Here is a 22,209-nt window from a genome sequence, read left to right as displayed (position 1 = left end):
GGCAGCCAGGGGACAGATCTGTCCCCAGCCTTGCTGGGAGTGCTGTCCCAGCCTGTGCTGTCCCACTGCAGCTGCTCCCTCCCCATTCACGCTGTGCCTTCATCCTCCTGGAGCCTGCGCTCTGCTCAGGAGCTCTGCCTTGTCATCATCATCCTTCTCCTAATTCCTGGTTTCATGTCCTGCAGCCTCAGACTGAACTCCTTCCCTGGCACTAATAATACACATTCCAGCTCCTCTTTTAGCTGAGAACTCCCACTGCCCTTCCCTAATGGAATCACCTGCCTCATCCCTGTGCTGGTGTGTCAGCGCCTGCCGTCTCCTCGCTGCCCACCCTTCTGACACACTTTATCTTCACTCTGCTTCCTCTCCGTTTCCTAACTGCAGCTGGCTGTGGAGCTTGCCCGGCTCTCTCCCATTTCTAACTGCAGCTGGCTGTGGAGATTGCCCGGCTCTCTCCCATTTCTGCCTGCAGCTGGCTGTGGAGCTTGCCCGGCTCTCTCCCATTTCTGCCTGCAGCTGGCTGTGGAGATTGCCCGGCTCTCTCCCATTTCTGCCTGCAGCTGGCTGTGGAGCTTGCCCAGCTCTCTCCCATTTCTGCCTGCAGCTGGCTGTGGAGCTTGCCCAGCTCTCTCCCATTTCTGCCTGCAGCTGGCTGTGGAGATGTGCCCAGCTCTCTCCCATTTCTGCCTGCAGCTGGCTGTGGAGATTGCCCGGCTCTCTCCCATTTCTAACTGCAGCTGGCTGTGGAGCTTGCCCAGCTCTCTCCCATTTCTGCCTGCAGCTGGCTGTGGAGATGTGCCCAGCTCTCTCCCATTTCTGACTGCAGCTGGCTGTGGAGCTTGCCCAGCTCTCTCCCATTTCTGACTGCAGCTGGCTGTGGAGCTTGCCCGGCTCTCTCCCATGGAACCACAATCCTTTCTTCAATCACAAACCAGGGAACAAAGGCTCAGGCAGCTCTCAGTGTTCTTAAGTTACCTGATGCTGGAATACACAGACACCAAAGCAGCTGAGATTGATTTTCCAGAGCAGCTGGGGAATCCTGGTGATCAGATCCCAATAATGATGAGTTTCCAGCTACCTTGGAGCACAGAAATCCTCACGTGGAAAACTTGGCAATTAACATGTCACTGGCACCAGCCACGGCCTGATCTTCAAACATTCCTTTTTCCAGGTATTTGTAGTCACGATTGTATTTCATATTCTCCCCTGCAATTAGCACATTAATCAGCCCCTGTATTTTAACATATTACATGTCACCTTTAAAAGCCCCTGAGGCTGCCAGAGTTTTGGGGGAAGGCAGATTCTTCTCTCTCCAAGAATCTCCCCCAGCGATGGCCTTTCCAAAAATTCCTCTGCCATTTTCATTTCGAGTGACATTTTACTGGAAAGGATCTGAGCATATTCCATCTCAGCCTGAGTAAGTCTCTGGATATTGTTAGTCAATTAATAAAAATGTGAACAGCTTCCTGAGTGATGTGTGAGCGATAAACATTCAGCAAAGCCTTCCTCCTCCCCTCCCTGCCTGTGAATTGCGCTGCTAAAAATAAAGGGGATGACAGAATTTGGGGCTTGGGTGACGAGAGCAGCCCTGCAGTGACTTGCAGCGGGGAGCAGCAGCTGGCAGGTTCCTCACAGCTGACATTTGGAGCTGTTCCCAGCACTGCAGCCGCTGCAACCGGGGGAAACCTCATGGAAATCATCAGGCTCTTCCTTGGACTTGCAGGGAAACAAAGCATGGGATTGCTGCTTCTTCCAGTGGGATTTGCTTTTTGGCTGCTGCCTCTTGTGTCCCTCACCCTGTCCCTGCACCGTGCACCCCATGGGAGCTGTCTCCTTTAAATGAGGAGGGGATGATTTTTAAGGATGTGGATAAACAAGCACCGGGACAGGCTGAGCTGGACACATTTAATTGGATTTGTAACAGGAGATGGGTTCGAATATCGAGCTGCATTTTCTTGTCAGCATTTTAATTATTTTAAGGAATGTTTGCCTTGCTGTACTTGAGCGTTCACATTTATCTAGTGCTGAAAAATCCCACCCAAATCACTGCAGAGCCAGTGCAGACTCTGCCTTTGGGAGAGGTTCTACTGGATACACAGCAGATAACTGCTCCGAGCACAGTAAATAACCCAGGAGACAGGAAATGTTGTGGAAATACCTTTATCTTCCAGTTACTTCAGCTTCCCTGCTTGCAGAGGATGGAAATTGCTGCAGTTATTTATTGTCTGGGCTGCAGAGAGCTGGGCAGCCTGGAGCTGATCCATGTGGACAGCTGGACACTTGCTAATGCCTCAGCACCAAAGTTTAATTGCTGCTGAGATGGAGCTCGGTGACCGGGAGAGATGAACTGGGGTTCTGCCACTGGAACCTGGCACGGGGAGCCCACGGCTCTGGGACTGCTGTCCCTGTCTGGGGACAGTGTCACAGCACTGGCAGTGTCACAGCACTGGCAGTGTCACAGCCCATGGCTCTGGGACTGCTGTCCTTGTTTGGGGGACAGTGTCACAGCACTGGCAGTGTCACAGCACTGGCAGTGTCACAGCTCATGTCCCTGTCCCTGTTTGGGACAGCCCATGGCAGTGTCACAGCACTGGCAGTGTCACAGCACTGGCAGTGTCACAGCCCATGGCAGTGTCACAGCACTGGCAGTGTCACAGCACTGGCAGTGTCACAGCCCATGGCAGTGTCACAGCACTGGCAGTGTCACAGCCCATGGCAGTGTCACAGCCCATGGCAGTGTCACAGCACTGGCAGTGTCACAGCACTGGCAGTGTCACAGCACTGGCAGTGTCACAGCCCATGGCAGTGTCACAGCACTGGCAGTGTCAGGTCACAGAGCTGCTGCCTCAGCTGCCACCTGTCCTGCAGCTTCAGGGGAGCCAAATGCCATAGGGAAATAGGGAAAATCCTGGTTTTAACGGGAAATTCCTCCTTTGCCCTTGCTGCCAGCAGCTGAAATATGGAATGTTGATCCGTGCTCGGACCGAATGCCTCAGGGAGAGCGTTATCATGGAATCATGGAATGGCTTGGGTTGGGAGGGACCTTAAAAACCATCCAGATCCCTTTTCAGGGACAGGGACACAGGGCATGGCTGTGTCAGGGAGGGCAGAGCTGCTCCTTCCCTCACGGCACTGCAGGGAACTGAGGCAGGATTGCAGGGATCAGCAAGGCTGGAGCAGTTCATGGATCGGGAAGAGATGCAGGACCCACACCCAGATCTAAAGGTGTCCATGGAGAGCTTCACCTCATCTTCTCCACCTGCCCAGACTGTGGAGCATCTTCCCAAACTCTGAGTGTGTCCTCCCAAGCCAGCTGGGAAGATGGATCCTGACAGAGCACCAGAGACCCCGCTCCCACTGGAAAGCTTGGGAGTCAGCTGAATGCAATTCCCAGGAGGAAAATCCCATCTCATTTCCTGCTGACACCAGGACTACCTCAAAATGCCTGATGTGGGATTTCAGTGTCCATCATCAACCTCAAAATGCCTGATGTGGGATTTCAGTGTCCATCATCAACCTCAAAATGCCTGATGTGGGATTTCAGTGTCCATCATCACCAAGGGGCTCCAGGAGAGGGACTTGGGACAAGGGATGGGGTCACAGGACAAGGGGAAATGGTTTCCCAGTGCCAGAGGGCAGGGACGGGACAAGGGGACAAACATCAGGAAGGTTTTGTTCACGGCAGGGGTGACGGGATATTGGCAGGGGGTTTGCAGTGCCCATCCCAGAGGTGCCCAAGGAAGGGCTGGATGCGGCCCTCTGCTCCGGGCTGGGGACAAGGTGGGAATTGGGCACAGCCGGGACCCCATGGGCTGGGAGGGCTTTTCCAACCCCAGGGATGATCCTGCTGGATCGGATCTTAAGGGGAAACTTTTTGTGGCACAGGTTACCGGCTGTGGCTGTCCCTGGATCCGGGCAGTGTCCCAGGCCAGGCTGGGGGGAGCACCCTGGACAGGGGAGGTGCCCCTGGCGGCCGGGCCGGGCCGGGCCGGGCTGAGCTGGGCCGGGCTCCGCTCGGCTCGTCACGCCTCCACTCGGCTCGGCTCGGCTCGGCTCGGCTCTGCTCGGTCTCACCGCACGCCCCGCGGCCCCGCCGCTGACTCAGCCCCGCCCCTGGCTCGGCCCCGCCCCTGGCTCGGCCCCGCCCCTGGCTCGGCCCCGCCCCCTCCTTCATCCGGGTACTTCCCTTGCCCGCCAAAACCCCCGCGCGCGCTCCCGGAGCCCCGCCCCTCAGCTCCCAGCCCGCCAATCACCGCGCGGAAGGACGAGCTCGCGCAGCGGTCACGCCCCCTCGCTGACCAATCACGGAGCGGGGAGGGGGCGGTCCCCGCGCATGCGCGCGCGGGGCGAGCGCGAGTCCGAGTGCGAGTCCCTGGCGACGGCGCGGCCCCGGCAGAGAGCGGGACGGGAACGCGGGGACACGGGACACACGGACACAGCGGCCCCGTCCCGTCCCGCCGCCATGGAGCACAGCCGGCAGGAGGAGGAGGAGGCAGAGGAGCGGACTGGGGTGAGCGCGGGCTGGGCGAGCACGGGCTGGGGGGAGCACGGGGTGGGGCGCGTGGGAACAGCCGCTCACCATCCGAGGCGGTTGTGTGTGTCCCTGGGTGTGTGTATATCCCTGTCCGTGTGTCCCTGGGTGTGTGTATATCCCTGTCCGTGTGTCCGTGGGTGTGTGTATATCCCTGTCCGTGTGTCCCTGGGTGTGTGTATATCCCTGTCCGTGTGTCCCTGGGTGTGTGTGTGTATATCCCTGTCCGTGTGTCCCTGGGTGTGTGTGTGTATATCCCTGTCCGTGTGTCCCTGGGTGTGTGTGTATATCCCTGTCCGTGTGTCCCTGGGTGTGTGTGTATATCCCTGTCCGTGTGTCCCTGGGTGTGTGTATATCCCTGTCCGTGTGTCCCTGGGTGTGTGTGTGTATATCCCTGTCCGTGTGTCCCTGGGTGTGTGTATATCCCTGTCCGTGTGTCCCTGGGTGTGTGTGTGTCCCTGTGTGTGTGTGTGTATATCCCTGTCCGTGTGTCCCTGTGTGTGTGTGTGTATATCCCTGTCCGTGTGTCCCTGTGTGTGTGTGTGTGTATATCCCTGTCCGTGTGTCCCTGGGTGTGTGTGTGTATATCCCTGTCCGTGTGTCCCTGTGTGTGTGTGTGTGTATATCCCTGTCCGTGTGTCCCTGGGTGTGTGTATATCCCTGTCCGTGTGTCCCTGTCCGTGTGTCCCTGGGTGTGTGTATATCCCTGTCCGTGTGTCCCTGGGTGTGTGTATATCCCTGTCCGTGTGTCCCTGGGTGTGTGTATATCCCTGTCCGTGTGTCCCTGTGTGTGTGTGTGTATATCCCTGTCCGTGTGTCCCTGGGTGTGTGTATATCCCTGTCCGTGTGTCCTTGTGTGTGTATATCCCTGTCCGTGTGTCCCTGGGTGTGTGTGTGTATATCCCTGTCCGTGTGTCCTTGTGTGTGTATATCCCTGTCCGTGTGTCCCTGTGTCCGTGTGTCCCTGTGTCCGTGTGTCCCTGTGTCCGTGTGTCCCTGTGTCCGTGTGTCCCTGTGTCCCTGTGTGTGTCCCTGTGTGTGTGTGTGTATATCCCTGTCCGTGTGTCCATGTGTCCGTGTGTCCCACGCCATCACTCCGCTGCCCCTTATCCTGCTGGGACTGGCACAGCAGGCCCGGTGTCACCTCCTGTCCCTGCAGAGGCTCTCAGTGGTGTCACCTCCTGTCCCTGCAGAGGCTCTCAGTGGTGTCACCTCCTGTCCCTGCAGAGGCTCTCAGTGGTGTCACCTCCTGTCCCCTGTGCTCCCCAGCAGGGCCCAGGCTGGCCAGGTCCCTCCATGCCCCGCTCCCCCCGGGAGAAAGGAGCCAGTGACTCTGGATTCCTCCTCTCCTGGGAAAAGGCCACGAGTTCTGTTATTGTGCTAATTATAGTTTAATAATTATGGATTAATCAGTTCCCTTCGGGCCTTGCTCTGCCCTGCAGAGAGGTGAGTGCAGCTGGCCCTGACCCTGCAGGGAAATCAGGGACAGAGGGGCTGGAGTCATGGAATCACAGCATGCTTTGTTTGGAAGGGACCTTCAGAATCATCCCGTGCCACCCTGCCCAGGCTGGCCTTGGGCACTGCCAGGGGTCCAGGGGCACCTGTGCCAGGGCCTGCCCGCCTGCCAGGGAACGATTTATTCCCAATATCTAACCTAAATCTCCCAGCTTTTAATTTAAAGCAGTTCCCCCTTGTCCTTTCAGTATCTGGCAGTGTAAAAAGTTGTTCTTTTTTAAAGTCACCTTTAAGTACTGGGAGGTGCTGGAGGTGTCCCTGGAGCTCTCCTTTCTGCAGGCTGGAGTGGCTCTGAGGAGGGCTCACACACAGCTCTGTGCACTCCTGGCCGTGCTGGAGACAGGGATGAGATCCTGGACGTGCAGGAATCGGTGTCCTGCTGGCCTGGGCTCTTGTGAGAGCGTTGGGCACATCCTGCCTGTGCTGGTGCAGTTCTGGGGATCGCTGTCCCTCTGTTCTCAGAGTGAAAAGCTCCAGGGTGGCAGCTCCAGAGCCAGGAAGGAGCCCAGAGGTGCGGCAGCCACGTGGAAACCAGGGGTAGAAACCTTAGCAACTTCTAGAAGTATTCCCTGGGAGGAAGGACAGGCTGGTAGGGGCTCAGTGTTACCAGGACAAATGATAAAACCTGGCACAAAGGATGGAAACAGCCTTGGGAATAACTGGGACATCTTCAAGGCAATTCTGACTGGTGGCTGTGGGAGCTCAGTGCAGTCCTAATGCAGTTCCCATAAACCTGCCCTGTGTGTTTTCAGGAAGGATAACTTGCACAGGACAGCAGGGCTGGATCTTGCACTGCTGCTTATTCTTCCACATATTTAAACAGAAAGGATTTTCCTTTGAGTGCTGATTTCCAGGTGAGTTCCCCAGGCACGCTGATCCCAAGCTGTGATGTAAAGCAGTGAATTTACCTCCTGTTTCTTGTGTCTCCTTCATTCTGCTCAGCACAGGTCACTTTATTTGGGTCCTGTTTGTGTCCTTTGCTGGTTCCTGGTGGCCGTTGCTTCCCTCTGTGTTTGTTTTGCCCCGGGGTGTGAGCGCTGCTCTGGCAACCCGAGCTCAGCTCTGGGAATGGCTCTGGGAATGGCTCTGGGAATGGCCCTGGGAATGGCTCTGGGAATGGCCCTGGGAATGGCTCTGGGAATATCCCTGGAGCTGAGCTCTGGGAATGGCCCTGGGAATGGCTCTGGAGCTGAGCTCTGGGAATGGCTCTGGGAATGGCTCTGGGAATGGCCCTGGGAATGGCCCTGGGAATGGCTCTGGGAATGGCTCTGGAGCTGAGCTCTGGGAATGGCTCTGGGAATGGCTCTGGAGCTGAGCTCTGGGAATGGCTCTGGGAATGGCTCTGGGAATGGCCCTGGGAATGGCTCTGGGAATATCCCTGGAGCTGAGCTCTGGGAATGGCTCTGGGAATGGCCCTGGGAATGGCTCTGGGAATGGCTCTGGAGCTGAGCTCTGGGAATGGCTCTGGAGCTGAGCTCTGGGAATGGCTCTGGGAATGGCCCTGGGAATGGCTCTGGGAATGGCTCTGGAGCTGAGCTTTGGGAATGGCCCTGGAGCTGAGCTCTGGGAATGGCTCTGGGAATGGCCCTGGGAATGGCCCTGGGAATGGCTCTGGGAATATCCCTGGAGCTGAGCTCTGGGAATGGCTCTGGGAATGGCTCTGGGAATGGCCCTGGGAATGGCTCTGGGAATGGCTCTGGAGCTGAGCTCTGGGAATGGCTCTGGGAATGGCTCTGGGAATGGCTCTGGGAATGGCTCTGGGAATGGCTCTGGGAATGGCCCTGGGAATGGCTCTGGGAATGGCCCTGGGAATGGCCCTGGGAATGGCCCTGGGAATGGCTCTGGGAATGGCTCTGGGAATGGCCCTGGGAATGGCTCTGGGAATATCCCTGGAGCTGAGCTCTGGGAATGGCCCTGGGAATGGCTCTGGAGCTGAGCTCTGGGAATGGCTCTGGGAATGGCTCTGGAGCTGAGCTCTGGGAATGGCTCTGGGAATGGCCCTGGGAATGGCTCTGGGAATGGCTCTGGAGCTGAGCTCTGGGAATGGCTCTGGGAATGGCCCTGGGAATGGCCCTGGGAATGGCTCTGGGAATATCCCTGGAGCTGAGCCCTGGGAATGGCTCTGGGAATATCCCTGGAGCTGAGCTCTGGGAATGGCTCTGGGAATGGCCCTGGGAATGGCTCTGGGAATGGCTCTGGAGCTGAGCTCTGGGAATGGCTCTGGGAATGGCCCTGGGAATGGCCCTGGGAATGGCTCTGGGAATATCCCTGGAGCTGAGCTCTGGGAATGGCTCTGGGAATGGCTCTGGGAATGGCCCTGGGAATGGCTCTGGGAATGGCTCTGGAGCTGAGCTCTGGGAATGGCTCTGGGAATGGCCCTGGGAATGGCCCTGGGAATGGCTCTGGGAATATCCCTGGAGCTGAGCTCTGGGAATGGCTCTGGGAATGGCTCTGGGAATGGCTCTGGGAATGGCCCTGGGAATGGCCCTGGGAATGGCTCTGGGAATGGCTCTGGGAATGGCCCTGGGAATGGCTCTGGGAATGGCTCTGGGAATGGCCCTGGGAATGGCTCTGGGAATGGCCCTGGGAATGGCTCTGGGAATATCCCTGGAGCTGAGCTCTGGGAATGGCCCTGGAGCTGAGCCCTGGGAATGGCTCTGGGAATGGCTCTGGGAATGGCTCTGGGAATGGCTCTGGGAATGGCTCTGGGAATGGCCCTGGGAATGGCCCTGGGAATGGCTCTGGGAATGGCTCTGGGAATGGCTCTGGGAATGGCTCTGGGAATGGCTCTGGGAATGGCTCTGGGAATGGCTCTGGGAATGGCTCTGGGAATGGCTCTGGGAATGGCTCTGGGAATATCCCTGGAGCTGAGCTCTGGGAATGGCTCTGGGAATGGCTCTGGAGCTGAGCTCTGGGAATGGCTCTGGGAATGGCTCTGGAGCTGAGCTCTGGGAATGGCTCTGGGAATATCCCTGGAGCTGAGCTCTGGGAATGGCTCTGGGAATGGCCCTGGGAATATCCCTGGAGCTGAGCTCTGGGAATGGCTCTGGGAATATCCCTGGAGCTGAGCTCTGGGAATGGCTCTGGGAATGGCTCTGGGAATGGCTCTGGGAATGGCTCTGGGAATGGCTCTGGAGCTGAGCTCTGGGAATGGCTCTGGGAATGGCCCTGGGAATGGCTCTGGGAATATCCCTGGAGCTGAGCTCTGGGAATGGCTCTGGGAATGGCTCTGGGAATGGCTCTGGGAATGGCTCTGGGAATGGCTCTGGAGCTGAGCTCTGGGAATGGCTCTGGGAATATCCCTGGAGCTGAGCTCTGGGAATGGCTCTGGGAATGGCCCTGGGAATGGCTCTGGGAATGGCTCTGGGAATGGCCCTGGGAATGGCTCTGGGAATGGCTCTGGGAATGGCCCTGGGAATGGCCCTGGGAATGGCTCTGGGAATATCCCTGGAGCTGCTCCCTGGGGCTGTAGGTGCAGACTGAGCAGGCAGGAGCAGTTTCTGCTGCCCCAGGAGCCCTGCCCTGCCACCTCTGCCCTGTCCTGTTCCATTCTGAGCTGATTTCAGCTCATTCCACAGAATCCCCTCTGCTGGTGACAGAGGCTGGAGCTTCCCAGGGGAGCCACGGCTGGAGGCCAGCAGGGAACAGGAGCCCCCTGAGCTGCTGTGCCCTGCTCACCTGTCCTGGCCTCTGTGCTGGTGTCTCACAGAAACCAGCACAGATTTCTGCTGGATTTGGGTTCAAGTGGGCTTAAAAACCTTGTGCTCAACACTTCCCTCAAGGTTTTGCTGAGTGAGGAGAGGCTGGGAATGATGTCCCAGCCAAGGTAATTACCCAGGCTCTGGTAATTTAAAGGTGTTCTGGGCATCAGAGTGTAACAGTGGGGAGGAATTCCATAGCCCACAGAGCTTCTTACTGTTTATACCACTTTTAATATCAGCTTTATCAGCTTTGTCCATTTCCTCTTTCAGCTGATTTTTGATGCTGAGGATGATTTAAGCCCTGCCCTACCAGGTTTTTGATTCTGCATTTAACTAGTGTGACAGTTGAGGCCCAGAAGGATCAGGTTTATGGTTTTCATTCTTAAATGCTGCAGATTGATGGTTATGTTCCAGAGAGTCCATAATTCCTTTAAATTCTGCTTTTTTTTTTGTTCAAGTTAAGTAGGAATAGCAAGTTAAAGTACCCACTGACAGAGGTACCTTTTATTTCAGTGGTGGAAAAGATACAGGAATGAGCATTTTCTTAAAGCCTGGGGGCAGAGGGGTGCAAAGTGCAGCTCCTGTATGATTTAAACAAAGAATAAATGAAGAAGCAGGGGACAGTCTCTGCTTTTTCAGTGGTGCAAAGCTGCGAGTGTGAAGGAGTGGTAGCTCCTGATTCCAGACAATAACTCAGAAATGCTGTTAAATGTTGGCATTGGAGCTGGGATTTGGGCAGGTGAGGGGGCTTTGCACAGGAATGAAATTCTGATGGCAGAGCTGCCCTGGGTGACTCTAAATTTGATCTGCAGTAGCCAGGAGCAGGCTGATGTTGGAGAAAGTTCCTGGGTTTGGTGTTCAGCCGTGGCTGCTGCAGTGCTGTGAACTCTGAGTGCTTTTATTTGGAAATTGGGATTTATTTCCCACAAAAGCTTGAACCAGCTGATCTTTCATGGTCCCTTCTGAGTGAGCTGCTCCACGAAACCCAAAGTAATGAGTTGAGAATGAACAGAAAGAGGAATTCTGGACAGAAGTGGGATAACCCCAGGTGCTCTGAGATGTTCCTGTGTGCCTGGGGAGGAGTTTGGGGTGAGGATGGAGGCTCAGGACAGGAGCTGCTGGGATAAACTGGGCAGAGCCCAGTGCACAGAGCTGGGCAGCTGTGGCAGTCTGGGGGGGCTGGGATGGTCCCACAAAAGGAACCTCGATGCTCTTTGGAAGGTGGTGATGAGCAGGAGATGTGTCTGTGGGTCCTGCAGGACAGGAGATGTGTCTGTGAGCCCTGCAGGACAGGAGATGTGTCTGTGAGCCCTGCAGGACAGGAGATGTGTCTGTGAGCCCTGCAGGAGGACAGGAGATGTGTCTGTGAGCCCTGCAGGAGGACAGGAGATGTGTCTGTGAGCCCTGCAGGACAGGAGATGTGTCTGTGAGCCCTGCAGGACAGGAGATGTGTCTGTGAGTCCTGCAGGACAGGAGATGTGTCTGTGAGCCCTGCAGGACAGGAGATGTGTCTGTGAGCCCAGGAGGACAGGAGATGTGTCTGTGAGCCCTGCAGGACAGGAGATGTGTCTGTGAGCCCTGCAGGACAGGAGATGTGTCTGTGAGCCCTGCAGGAGGACAGGAGATGTGTCTGTGAGCCCTGCAGGAGGACAGGAGATGTGTCTGTGAGCCCTGCAGGAGGACAGGAGATGTGTCTGTGAGCCCTGCAGGAGGACAGGAGATGTGTCTGTGAGCCCTGCAGGAGGACAGGAGATGTGTCTGTGAGCCCTGCAGGACAGGAGATGTGTCTGTGAGCCCTGCAGGACAGGAGATGTGTCTGTGAGCCCTGCAGGACAGGAGATGTGTCTGTGAGCCCTGCAGGAGGACAGGAGATGTGTCTGTGAGCCCTGCAGGAGGACAGGAGATGTGTCTGTGAGCCCTGCAGGACAGGAGATGTGTCTGTGAGCCCTGCAGGACAGGAGATGTGTCTGTGGGCCCTGCAGGAGGACAGGAGATGTGTCTGTGAGCCCTGCAGGAGGACAGGAGATGTGTCTGTGAGCCCAGGAGGACAGGAGATGTGTCTGTGAGCCCTGCAGGAGGACAGGAGATGTGTCTGTGAGCCCTGCAGGACAGGAGATGTGTCTGTGAGCCCTGCAGGAGGACAGGAGATGTGTCTGTGAGCCCTGCAGGAGGACAGGAGATGTGTCTGTGAGCCCAGGAGGACAGGAGATGTGTCTGTGAGCCCTGCAGGACAGGAGATGTGTCTGTGAGCCCTGCAGGAGGACAGGAGATGTGTCTGTGAGCCCTGCAGGAGGACAGGAGATGTGTCTGTGAGCCCAGGAGGACAGGAGATGTGTCTGTGAGCCCTGCAGGACAGGAGATGTGTCTGTGAGCCCTGCAGGAGGACAGGAGATGTGTCTGTGAGCCCTGCAGGAGGACAGGAGATGTGTCTGTGAGCCCTGCAGGACAGGAGATGTGTCTGTGAGCCCAGGAGGACAGGAGATGTGTCTGTGGGCCCTGCAGGACAGGAGATGTGTCTGTGAGCCCTGCAGGAGGACAGGAGATGTGTCTGTGAGCCCTGCAGGACAGGAGATGTGTCTGTGAGCCCTGCAGGACAGGAGATGTGTCTGTGAGCCCTGCAGGACAGGAGATGTGTCTGTGAGCCCTGCAGGAGGACAGGAGATGTGTCTGTGAGCCCAGGAGGACAGGAGATGTGTCTGTGAGCCCAGGAGGACAGGAGATGTGTCTGTGAGCCCTGCAGGAGGACAGGAGATGTGTCTGTGAGCCCTGCAGGACAGGAGATGTGTCTGTGAGCCCTGCAGGACAGGAGATGTGTCTGTGAGCCCTGCAGGAGGACAGGAGATGTGTCTGTGGGCCCTGCAGGACAGGAGATGTGTCTGTGAGCCCTGCAGGACAGGAGATGTGTCTGTGAGCCCTGCAGGACAGGAGATGTGTCTGTGAGCCCTGCAGGACAGGAGATGTGTCTGTGAGCCCAGGAGGACAGGAGATGTGTCTGTGAGCCCTGCAGGACAGGAGATGTGTCTGTGAGCCCTGCAGGAGGACAGGAGATGTGTCTGTGAGCCCTGCAGGAGGACAGGAGATGTGTCTGTGAGCCCTGCAGGACAGGAGATGTGTCTGTGGGCCCTGCAGGACAGGAGATGTGTCTGTGAGCCCAGGAGGACAGGAGATGTGTCTGTGGGCCCTGCAGGACAGGAGATGTGTCTGTGAGCCCTGCAGGACAGGAGATGTGTCTGTGAGCCCTGCAGGAGGACAGGAGATGTGTCTGTGAGCCCTGCAGGACAGGAGATGTGTCTGTGAGCCCTGCAGGAGGACAGGAGATGTGTCTGTGAGCCCTGCAGGACAGGAGATGTGTCTGTGAGCCCTGCAGGAGGACAGGAGATGTGTCTGTGAGCCCTGCAGGAGGACAGGAGATGTGTCTGTGAGCCCAGGAGGACAGGAGATGTGTCTGTGAGCCCTGCAGGACAGGAGATGTGTCTGTGAGCCCTGCAGGAGGACAGGAGATGTGTCTGTGGGCCCTGCAGGACAGGAGATGTGTCTGTGAGCCCTGCAGGACAGGAGATGTGTCTGTGAGCCCTGCAGGAGGACAGGAGATGTGTCTGTGAGCCCAGGAGGACAGGAGATGTGTCTGTGGGCCCTGCAGGACAGGAGATGTGTCTGTGAGCCCTGCAGGAGGACAGGAGATGTGTCTGTGAGCCCTGCAGGAGGACAGGAGATGTGTCTGTGAGCCCTGCAGGACAGGAGATGTGTCTGTGAGCCCTGCAGGACAGGAGATGTGTCTGTGAGCCCTGCAGGACAGGAGATGTGTCTGTGAGCCCTGCAGGACAGGAGATGTGTCTGTGGGCCCTGCAGGAGGACAGGAGATGTGTCTGTGGGTCCTGCAGGACAGGAGATGTGTCTGTGAGCCCTGCAGGAGGACAGGAGATGTGTCTGTGAGCCCTGCAGGAGGACAGGAGATGTGTCTGTGAGCCCTGCAGGACAGGAGATGTGTCTGTGAGCCCAGGAGGACAGGAGATGTGTCTGTGAGCCCTGCAGGACAGGAGATGTGTCTGTGAGCCCTGCAGGAGGACAGGAGATGTGTCTGTGAGCCCAGGAGGACAGGAGATGTGTCTGTGAGCCCTGCAGGACAGGAGATGTGTCTGTGAGCCCTGCAGGACAGGAGATGTGTCTGTGAGCCCTGCAGGACAGGAGATGTGTCTGTGAGCCCTGCAGGACAGGAGATGTGTCTGTGAGCCCTGCAGGAGGACAGGAGATGTGTCTGTGAGCCCTGCAGGACAGGAGATGTGTCTGTGAGCCCTGCAGGAGGACAGGAGATGTGTCTGTGAGCCCTGCAGGACAGGAGATGTGTCTGTGAGCCCTGCAGGACAGGAGATGTGTCTGTGAGCCCTGCAGGACAGGAGATGTGTCTGTGAGCCCTGCAGGACAGGAGATGTGTCTGTGAGCCCTGCAGGAGGACAGGAGATGTGTCTGTGAGCCCTGCAGGAGGACAGGAGATGTGTCTGTGAGCCCTGCAGGACAGGAGATGTGTCTGTGAGCCCTGCAGGAGGACAGGAGATGTGTCTGTGAGCCCTGCAGGACAGGAGATGTGTCTGTGAGCCCTGCAGGACAGGAGATGTGTCTGTGGGCCCTGCAGGAGGACAGGAGATGTGTCTGTGAGCACCCAGCCCTGTGAGCACCCAAATGTGAGCACCCAGCTCCCCGTTTCTGCAGCCCTGGCAGCTCATCCCTGGCTGTTTGTTTGTTGTTCAGGACTGGTGGCTGCTCTGCTGGCTCTCATCTCCTGTGGGCCTTGGGCAGCCCCAGGATTGTTGCACAAATTGAAGCAGTTCAGGATTTTCCAGCTCTGCTGGTGCCTTGGTGGCAGCAGGGAAAGGTTTGGGTTGGAAAGCTCTGCTGGCACACCAGTCCTGGCTGGAGAAACGAGGTCCAGCTCTGTGTTTCTCATACCTGCCAGCACCAAATCCTTGTTCCATTTCTCTGACTCTTTGAAATGTGTGTTACTTGTTTGCACGTTCACAGATGAGGGATGTTCCCAGCTCTAGTGCTGAGCTGTGTGCAGACAGTGGGAGTTTTCATTCATTTCACTAGCTGGCCTTAAATGCTAATGATTTTTATCTAATTTGTGCCACCAGGCTTCTGGCCAAAAAAAAAAAAGAAAAAAAAAAGATGTAAAACTGGATTGTGCCGTTTAATGAGACTTGGATGTTTTTATGAACACCTTTTTGCAGATTTGTCAGGGCTGACAGGGTCTGCAGGGCCACGATGGGTGAAATGGTTGGGTTGCAGTCACATCTCTTGGCATGAAGGGAATTGTGTCTGTGCAGGGCCCCTGAAGGGCTCTGGCATGAAGGGAATTGTGTCTGTGTGTGACCTCTGAAGGGAATTGTGGAATTGTGTCTGTGTGTGGCCTCTGAAGGGAATTGTGGAATTGTGTCTGTGTGTGACCCCTGAAGGGAATTGTGGAATTGTGTCTGTGTGTGACCCCTGAAGGGAATTGTGTCTGTGTGTGACCCCTGAAGGGAATTGTGGAATTGTGTCTGTGTGTGACCCCTGAAGGGAATTGTGTCTGTGTGTGACCCCTGAAGGGAATTGTGGAATTGTGTCTGTGTGTGACCCCTGAAGGGAATTGTGGAATTGTGTCTGTGTGTGACCCCTGAAGGGAATTGTGGAATTGTGTCTGTGTGTGACCCCTGAAGGGAATTGTGTCTGTGTGTGGCCTCTGAAGGGAATTGTGGAATTGTGTCTGTGCAGGGCCCCTGAAGGGAATTGTGGAATTGTGTCTGTGTGTGACCCCTGAAGGGAATTGTGGAATTGTGTCTGTGTGTGACCCCTGAAGGGAATTGTGTCTGTGTGTGACCCCTGAAGGGAATTGTGTCTGTGTGTGACCCCTGAAGGGAATTGTGGAATTGTGTCTGTGTGTGACCTCTGAAGGGAATTGTGGAATTGTGTCTGTGTGTGACCTCTGAAGGGAATTGTGTCTGTGTGTGAGCTCTGAAGGGAATTGTGTCTGTGTGTGACCTCTGAAGGGAATTGTGGAATTGTGTCTGTGTGTGACCTCTGAAGGGAATTGTGGAATTGTGTCTGTGTGTGACCCCTGAAGGGAATTGTGTCTGTGTGTGACCTCTGAAGGGAATTGTGGAATTGTGTCTGTGTGTGACCCCTGAAGGGAATTGTGGAATTGTGTCTGTGTGTGACCTCTGAAGGGAATTGTGTCTGTGTGTGACCCCTGAAGGGAATTGTGTCTGTGTGTGACCCCTGAAGGGAATTGTGTCTGTGTGTGACCTCTGAAGGGAATTGTGGAATTGTGTCTGTGTGTGACCTCTGAAGGGAATTGTGTCTGTGTGTGGCCTCTGAAGGGCTCTGGCCCTGCTCTTCCTCCCTGCACATTCCCAGCTGGAAGCTGCTCCAGGAGGGAGCAGGACACACAGCCCTGGGGCTGCCAGAGGGATTCCTGCAGTCCCCGGGGGCAGAGCAGCGGATCCCTGCCATTCCAGGGGGATCCAGGGGGATCCCTGCCATTCCAGGGGGATCCAGGGGGATCCCTGCTGCTCCGGGTGGATCCAGGTGGATCTGTGCTACTCCAGGTGAATCTCTGCTATTCCAAGGGGATCCAGGTGGATCCCTGGTATTCCAGGTGGATCCCTGCCCTCTCCAGGTGGATCCCTGTCCTCTCCAGGTGGATCCCTGCCCTCTCCAGGTGGATCCCTGCCATTCCAGGTGGATCCCTGGTATTCCAGGTGGATCCCTGGTATTCCAGGTGGATCCCTGGTATTCCAGGTGGATCCCTGCCCTCTCCAGGTGGATCCCTGCCATTCCAGGTGGATCCCTGCCATTCCAGGTGGATCCCTGCCCTCTCCAGGTGGATCCCTGGTATTCCAGGAGGATCCCTGCCATTCCAGGTGGATCCCTGCCATTCCAGGTGGATCCCTGCCATTCCAGGTGCATTCCCGTTTGTCCCTGCCCAGCAGCAGCAGCTGCTGACTCCCAGTGGCACCGGGCTCTCACTGCACCCCGGGCCAGGGAGAAAGGCAGGACAGGCTGGAGATCTTCCATGAGCTCTTCCTTGTGCCAGCAGCTTCCAGAGCTGGAAATCCTGCCACGCTCACTCTGGACACCGAGTCATGCCCAACTCTGAACTCTACCAGGGTGTCCCACCTCACACACGGCAGGGCAGCAGGGAGCAGCCTCCCTGGGCCAGGGGAGCTGAGCCTGGCTGTTAGAGCTTGTTCCAAAAGCTGGGGATGGGAGGGGATGGGGATGGGGATGGGGATGGGGATGGGATGGGAGGGGATGGGGATGGGGATGGGATGGGAGGGGATGGGATGGGATGGGGATGGGGATGGGATGGGATGGGAGGGGATGGGATGGGGATGGGATGCCCAGGGAGTGCTGCAGCTCAGCCCCTGTCAGTGTTCACAGCCTGGGTGGGTGTTAGCAGAGCTTGTTCCCAAAAGCTGGGGGTGGGGATGGGGATGGGATGGGAGGGGATGGGGATGGGGATGGGATGCCCAGGGAGTGCTGCAGCTCAGCCCTGGCACAGTTCACAGCCTGGTGGGTCTGTGCTCCAGTGCTGGCTCTGCCACTGCTGCCCTGTGCTTGGGCTCGAGGTGTGGGGAGAAGTCAGAGTGGGTTTCTGATGTCCTGGGAAGATCAGCTAGCTGGCATTGGTTATCTGGGGAGATCTCTTTCCCTTGTCTCCCTGGATTTCTGCTTTGTTCTATTGTGGGAGATTTCCAGTGCTCTGTGGGGCACAATAACACGAGGAGAGCTAACCTGGATGTTGAAAGTACTTCAAAACTGAGTAGCATTCATATTTCTATCCATGAACTGCAGCATGAGTTCAGAGCTGCTTTTCCAGCTCTTTAATTCATGGCACTGTGTGGTGTGGGGGTGGCTGGAGTTGTTCAGCTTTATTTTAGTCTTTACCCCTCTTTATGTATTTAGCAGCAGAACCCGTGTATTGGATTTCAGGAAGAAAAACGTTGTTAAGTTTTCTTCATTTGATTTAAATGATGAGGGAGCCCTCAGAGATGATTACACCCATTTAGTAAATCTTTCCTTCTGCCTCATTCTGTGCCCTGGTACAGCCAGTGCTGTCCTGGGGCAATCCTTTCCCTTTCCCTGTGGAAGGAGGATCTGCTGTGGAGAAGGCAGCAGGGTGCTGCTGCTCCCTGGGAAGGAGGGATTGCTCCTGCGTGTTTTATCCCTTGGGAGCTGCCCCTGTGAGCCTGGGCTGCTGCTGAGGGAGGGCACAGCTCAGGCTGGGCATGGCAGGAGAAAAGGGATGAGCTTTCCTGAGGGTTGTGCTGGAATCCCCATCCCAGAGGTGTCCAGGGAACGCCTGGCCGTGCACTCAGGGCTCTGGGCTGGGACTCCGTGGGCTGGGAGGGATTTTCCAGCCTCAGGGATTCCAGGATTCCACAATTCTCCTACTGCAGTGTCTCAAGCGTGGCTGGCTCTTGATCCTCTTCAGAGCATCCCTTTTGGATAATTTGGATGAATGCCTTTGTGTAAAACTCCACATTTCGCTTCCCTTGAAGGAAACATTGCAAGAGTAAACTCCAAAGGAGTCTTGGCTTTTTCCTGGGATAACTTTATGGAATATATTGGTGAATCTGGTGAATCCCAGAATGGTTTGGGTGGAAGGGACCTCAGAGCCCCTCCAGTGCCCCCCTTGCCATGGCAGGGACAGCTCCCACTGTCCCAGATCCAATCCCAGTGTCCAACCTGGCCTTGGGCATTCCCAGGGATCCAGGGGCAGCCCCAGCAAATCTGGGAATTGCAGCCCAGGCAGGAATTCCTTGCCAAGATCCCAGTCCAATCTCCCCTTTCCCAGTGGAGCCATTCCCTGGCTCCCCCAGCCCTGGCAGTGGCTCAGCCTGGGGCAGTGGCCGTGGTTCTGTGGTTCTGTGATGGTGCCCAGGAGTGGTTCCAGTGCCCACCCTGGGCTGGGGGAGCTGTTGGTTGTGCTGACAACTGCAGAGCTGGGCTGCTGGGATTGCTCCCTGATTTCAGAGCTTTTGGCTTGTTGGGTGCTGGTTTTTCAGGATTGGGGCCTTTCTGGGAGAATCAGTCACTGATGGTGGCATTTTCTTTCACATGCAGTTTCTGGCTGTAACTCCACAGGTGTTTTCTGTGGACTGTGGTGCAGTGGAGAATTCCTGACCAATTATAATTATATTCGTTTCTCTATTTCTTTTCATCTCCCTTCCACCACCCAGCCCCAAACCAAGCCCTGTTCCTCTGCCACACCCAGGAACATTGCAGGCAGCTCTGGAGTTTAGGGGTGTTTGGATAAGAAATGGTGACAAACTGAGGTGGAAATGGGAATTAACAAACCTGGATGGAGTCGGAGTGCTCTCAGTTATCCTGTGTGTTTTCTCCTTCCTTAAACAAACAGAAGGCATTTTCCTGCTTAGATCTGTGAGCTGCATGCTGCAGGCCCTTCTGAATTCTGTGTGAGCAGGAATTAACTCCGTGAATCCCTCGTGTGTGCAGAGCCTTGCAGGTCCCTGGGGCTCCAGCACGGCTGTGGCAGTGACAGATCAGGTCAGACCAGGTCCTGCAGCAGGCAGGAGTTACCTGCTGGGGTACACACCTCTGTTCCACACCTCATTTCACCTGCTCCTTCAAACTGGAGAGCCCCTGGCTCGTGGCTGTTCCGTCTCTCACGGCGTGGGGGCAGAGAGAAATGGGAGTGTGGGGTGTTCCATGAGAAATGTGTGTCCTGGTGGGTTTGGGGACATGAGAAATGTGTGTCCTGGTGGGGTCAGTTGACATGAGAAATGTGTGTCCTGGTGGGTCAGGGACATGAGAAATGTGTGTCCTGGTGGGGTCAGTTGACATGAGAAATGTGTGTCCTGGTGGGTTTGGGGACATGAGAAATGTGTGTCCTGGTGGGTCAGGGACATGAGAAATGTGTGTCCTGGTGGGGTCAGGGACATGAGAAATGTGTGTCCTGGTGGGGTCAGGGACATGAGAAATGTGTGTCCTGGTGGGTTTGGGGACAGCTCTGCTGCTCTCTGTGCCTGCAGCCACTCAGCCCTGTGCTCCATCCCTCTGCACTGCTGCTGCCTGCATCCCTTCCTGCTCCTCCTGCTGATGGGATGCTCCAGCCCTGGGGAGCCCTTTGGGATGGAGCTGTGCTCTGAAGCTGCTGGGAGTTTGCTGGGTGGAGAGGTGGCATCATAACTCATTAATAATAACTCATTAATTAGTATTTCCTCACCACTTCCTCCTCGAGAAACCTGCACGGGGTTCTCTGTGTTCCCAAAACAAGGCTGGTCCAACCTGGTCTGGGTTCTCTGGGAACTGAATGGGATTGGGAAGCTGGAAGTGCACAGGGAGTGTTTGGGAGGAGGAGGGAGAGTTTCTGGGGAAGAAATTGCCTTAAAGCAGAAGCTCAGCTCTTTATCTTCTGTAATCTCATTCCATCCCCATTTGCCCAAGATTGGCTCAGATGAAATTCCCTCTCCCAGGAATATTCTTGCAGTTGATAGTGAATTATCACTGTTATTTTTTCATTCTATAATGAAATGCTTTGGTAAAAAGGTAGAAATACGATTCTATGGGCAGAAGGAACCTGTTCAGATAAGCCTGGGGTTTATGACATTTTTCAACACCAGGTGCATTGAAACACACAGAAAAAGGAGCAAGGGAGATGGGTGGAGATTCATTTGTGATGGCTGTAGTCACTTTTTTTAGATGTTATGTATTAAAAAGAAAATTGCATGAGTAAATGGTCCAGAGTGAACTGACCATGCTGAAGTTCCAGTGTGGAGGAGCAGTCTTAAAATGGATTTTGAAACCTCTTCAGCTTTTATTTGCATGCCCTGGCTTTGTAGGGTGTCAGGATGCAGCAGAATCCAGGTGAGAGGTTAGCTCGTGTGGGAGGGAATATTCACCTGGCAGGAGAGCAGCCTGAAATGCTGAATTTAAATTCCACTGCCATTGGAACAGCCCTGTGTTCTGCACTTTTCTCATTCATTCGGGAAATCCTTTTAGTGTGTGACCCTTTGCTTCTGCTGTTCCCACCTCACTTCCCACTTCATCCTCCCTGATATTCCCCAGTGCCTGTCTCCAGGTTTTTCTGGGCTGCCAGCTCCATTCCTGCTGGGTTTGTGTGTCCCAGGATGAGCCCTGGGTGGGAAGAGCTGCTCCGTGTCCTCAGGCTTGGGCTGATGGAGGGGAGCAATTCCCTGAGCTCAGCAGCAGCTGCCCTGCTCCCTGCTCCAGGAGAAAGTGATCCAGCTGCTTTTCCAGGCAGGAATTCCCTCTTCAATTCCAGGCAGGAATTCAATTCCAGGCAGGAATTCCCTCTTCAATTCCAGGCAGGAATTCAATTCCAGGCAGGAATTCCCACTTCAATTCCAGTCAGGAATTCCCTCTTCAGTTCCAGGCAGGAATTCAATTCCAGGCAGGAATTCCCACTTCAATTCCAGGCAGGAATTCAATTCCAGGCAGGAATTCCCTTTTCAATTCCAGGCAGGAATTCCCTCTTCAATTCCAGGCAGGAATTCCCTCTTCAATTCCAGGCAGGAATTCCCTCTTCAATTCCAGGCAGGAATTCCCTCTTCAATTCCAGGCAGGAATTCAATTCCAGGCAGGAATTCCCTCTTCAATTCCAGGCAGGAATCCAATCCCACTTCAATCCCTGCCCTCAAGGATGGCAGATACTGCTCCATTATAATAGACAAATCAGCCTGGGCTTCTTTGAAGATATTTGCATAAGATGCCTTTAAAATAATCTATTTTAAATCATTAATAGAAGTAAAATCCCGTTTTAATGAAATAATAGATAAACATGAGAAATAAATGTAAAAGATGTCCCTGGAAACCCCCACAGGCCCTGGTTGTAAAGCAGGCAGGGTGAGTGGTGATTGTGATGGAGGTGCTGAATTTAGAGTTTATTCCAAACCTGATTTTCATGGATTTGGGAATGGGCAGCTCTGTCCCTCAGGAGGGATGGGCTGCTGTGCACAGGATGATGCTCCCAGGTTTTGGGAGCTGAAGTGGGAAAGGAGCCTGCCTCTTGCAGTGCAGTTTGGGACTCTGGGTGGGGTTTAGGTCCCTGCCCAGGGTGGGGCTGGAGCCCAGCTTCTCCCGTTGGGAATGGCCTGAGTATTCCATGGATTTCTTTGTCCATGAAGCAAATGAACACTCTGAAATACAGAGCAATAATCTGTGTTTTTAACCAGCAAATGATCCCTTGTAGCCCAGTGCCATCACTTCCTGAGCTGCAGCAGCACAACCCAGGAGTCCAGGAGCAGTGGGATGTCCCTGGATATTCCTGGGATGTCCCTGGGAGCAGTGGGATGTCCCTGGATATTCCTGGGATGTCCCTGGGAGCAGTGGGATATTCCTGGGATATTCCTGGGATGTCCCTGGGAGCAGTGGGATGTCCCTGGGATGTCCCTGGGAGCAGTGGGATGTCTCTGGGATATTTCTGGGATGTCCCTGGGAGCA

General features: G+C 55.4%; 1 protein-coding gene across 1 annotated transcript in view; it reads left to right on the top strand.

Annotated features, from left to right (window-relative positions):
• Positions 1 to 4,333: 4,333 nt before the first annotated feature.
• Positions 4,334 to 22,209, top strand: part of ALMS1 (ALMS1 centrosome and basal body associated protein) — a 72,786-nt gene continuing 54,910 nt past the window's right edge. The window contains exon 1 of the mRNA XM_088056384.1: positions 4,334 to 4,510. Within this exon, the coding sequence (XP_087912510.1) occupies positions 4,334 to 4,510 (177 nt within the window). The remainder of the gene's footprint in view (positions 4,511 to 22,209) is intronic.

Source organism: Pseudopodoces humilis, chromosome 6 (genome assembly GCF_049639895.1).
Source record: "Pseudopodoces humilis isolate 2021_Gansu_Grassland_sample_001 chromosome 6, ASM4963989v1, whole genome shotgun sequence".
Taxonomy (NCBI): Eukaryota; Metazoa; Chordata; class Aves; order Passeriformes; family Paridae; genus Pseudopodoces; species Pseudopodoces humilis.
Note: the sequence above shows the minus strand (reverse complement) of the source record. Positions and strands in the feature narration are given on the sequence as shown.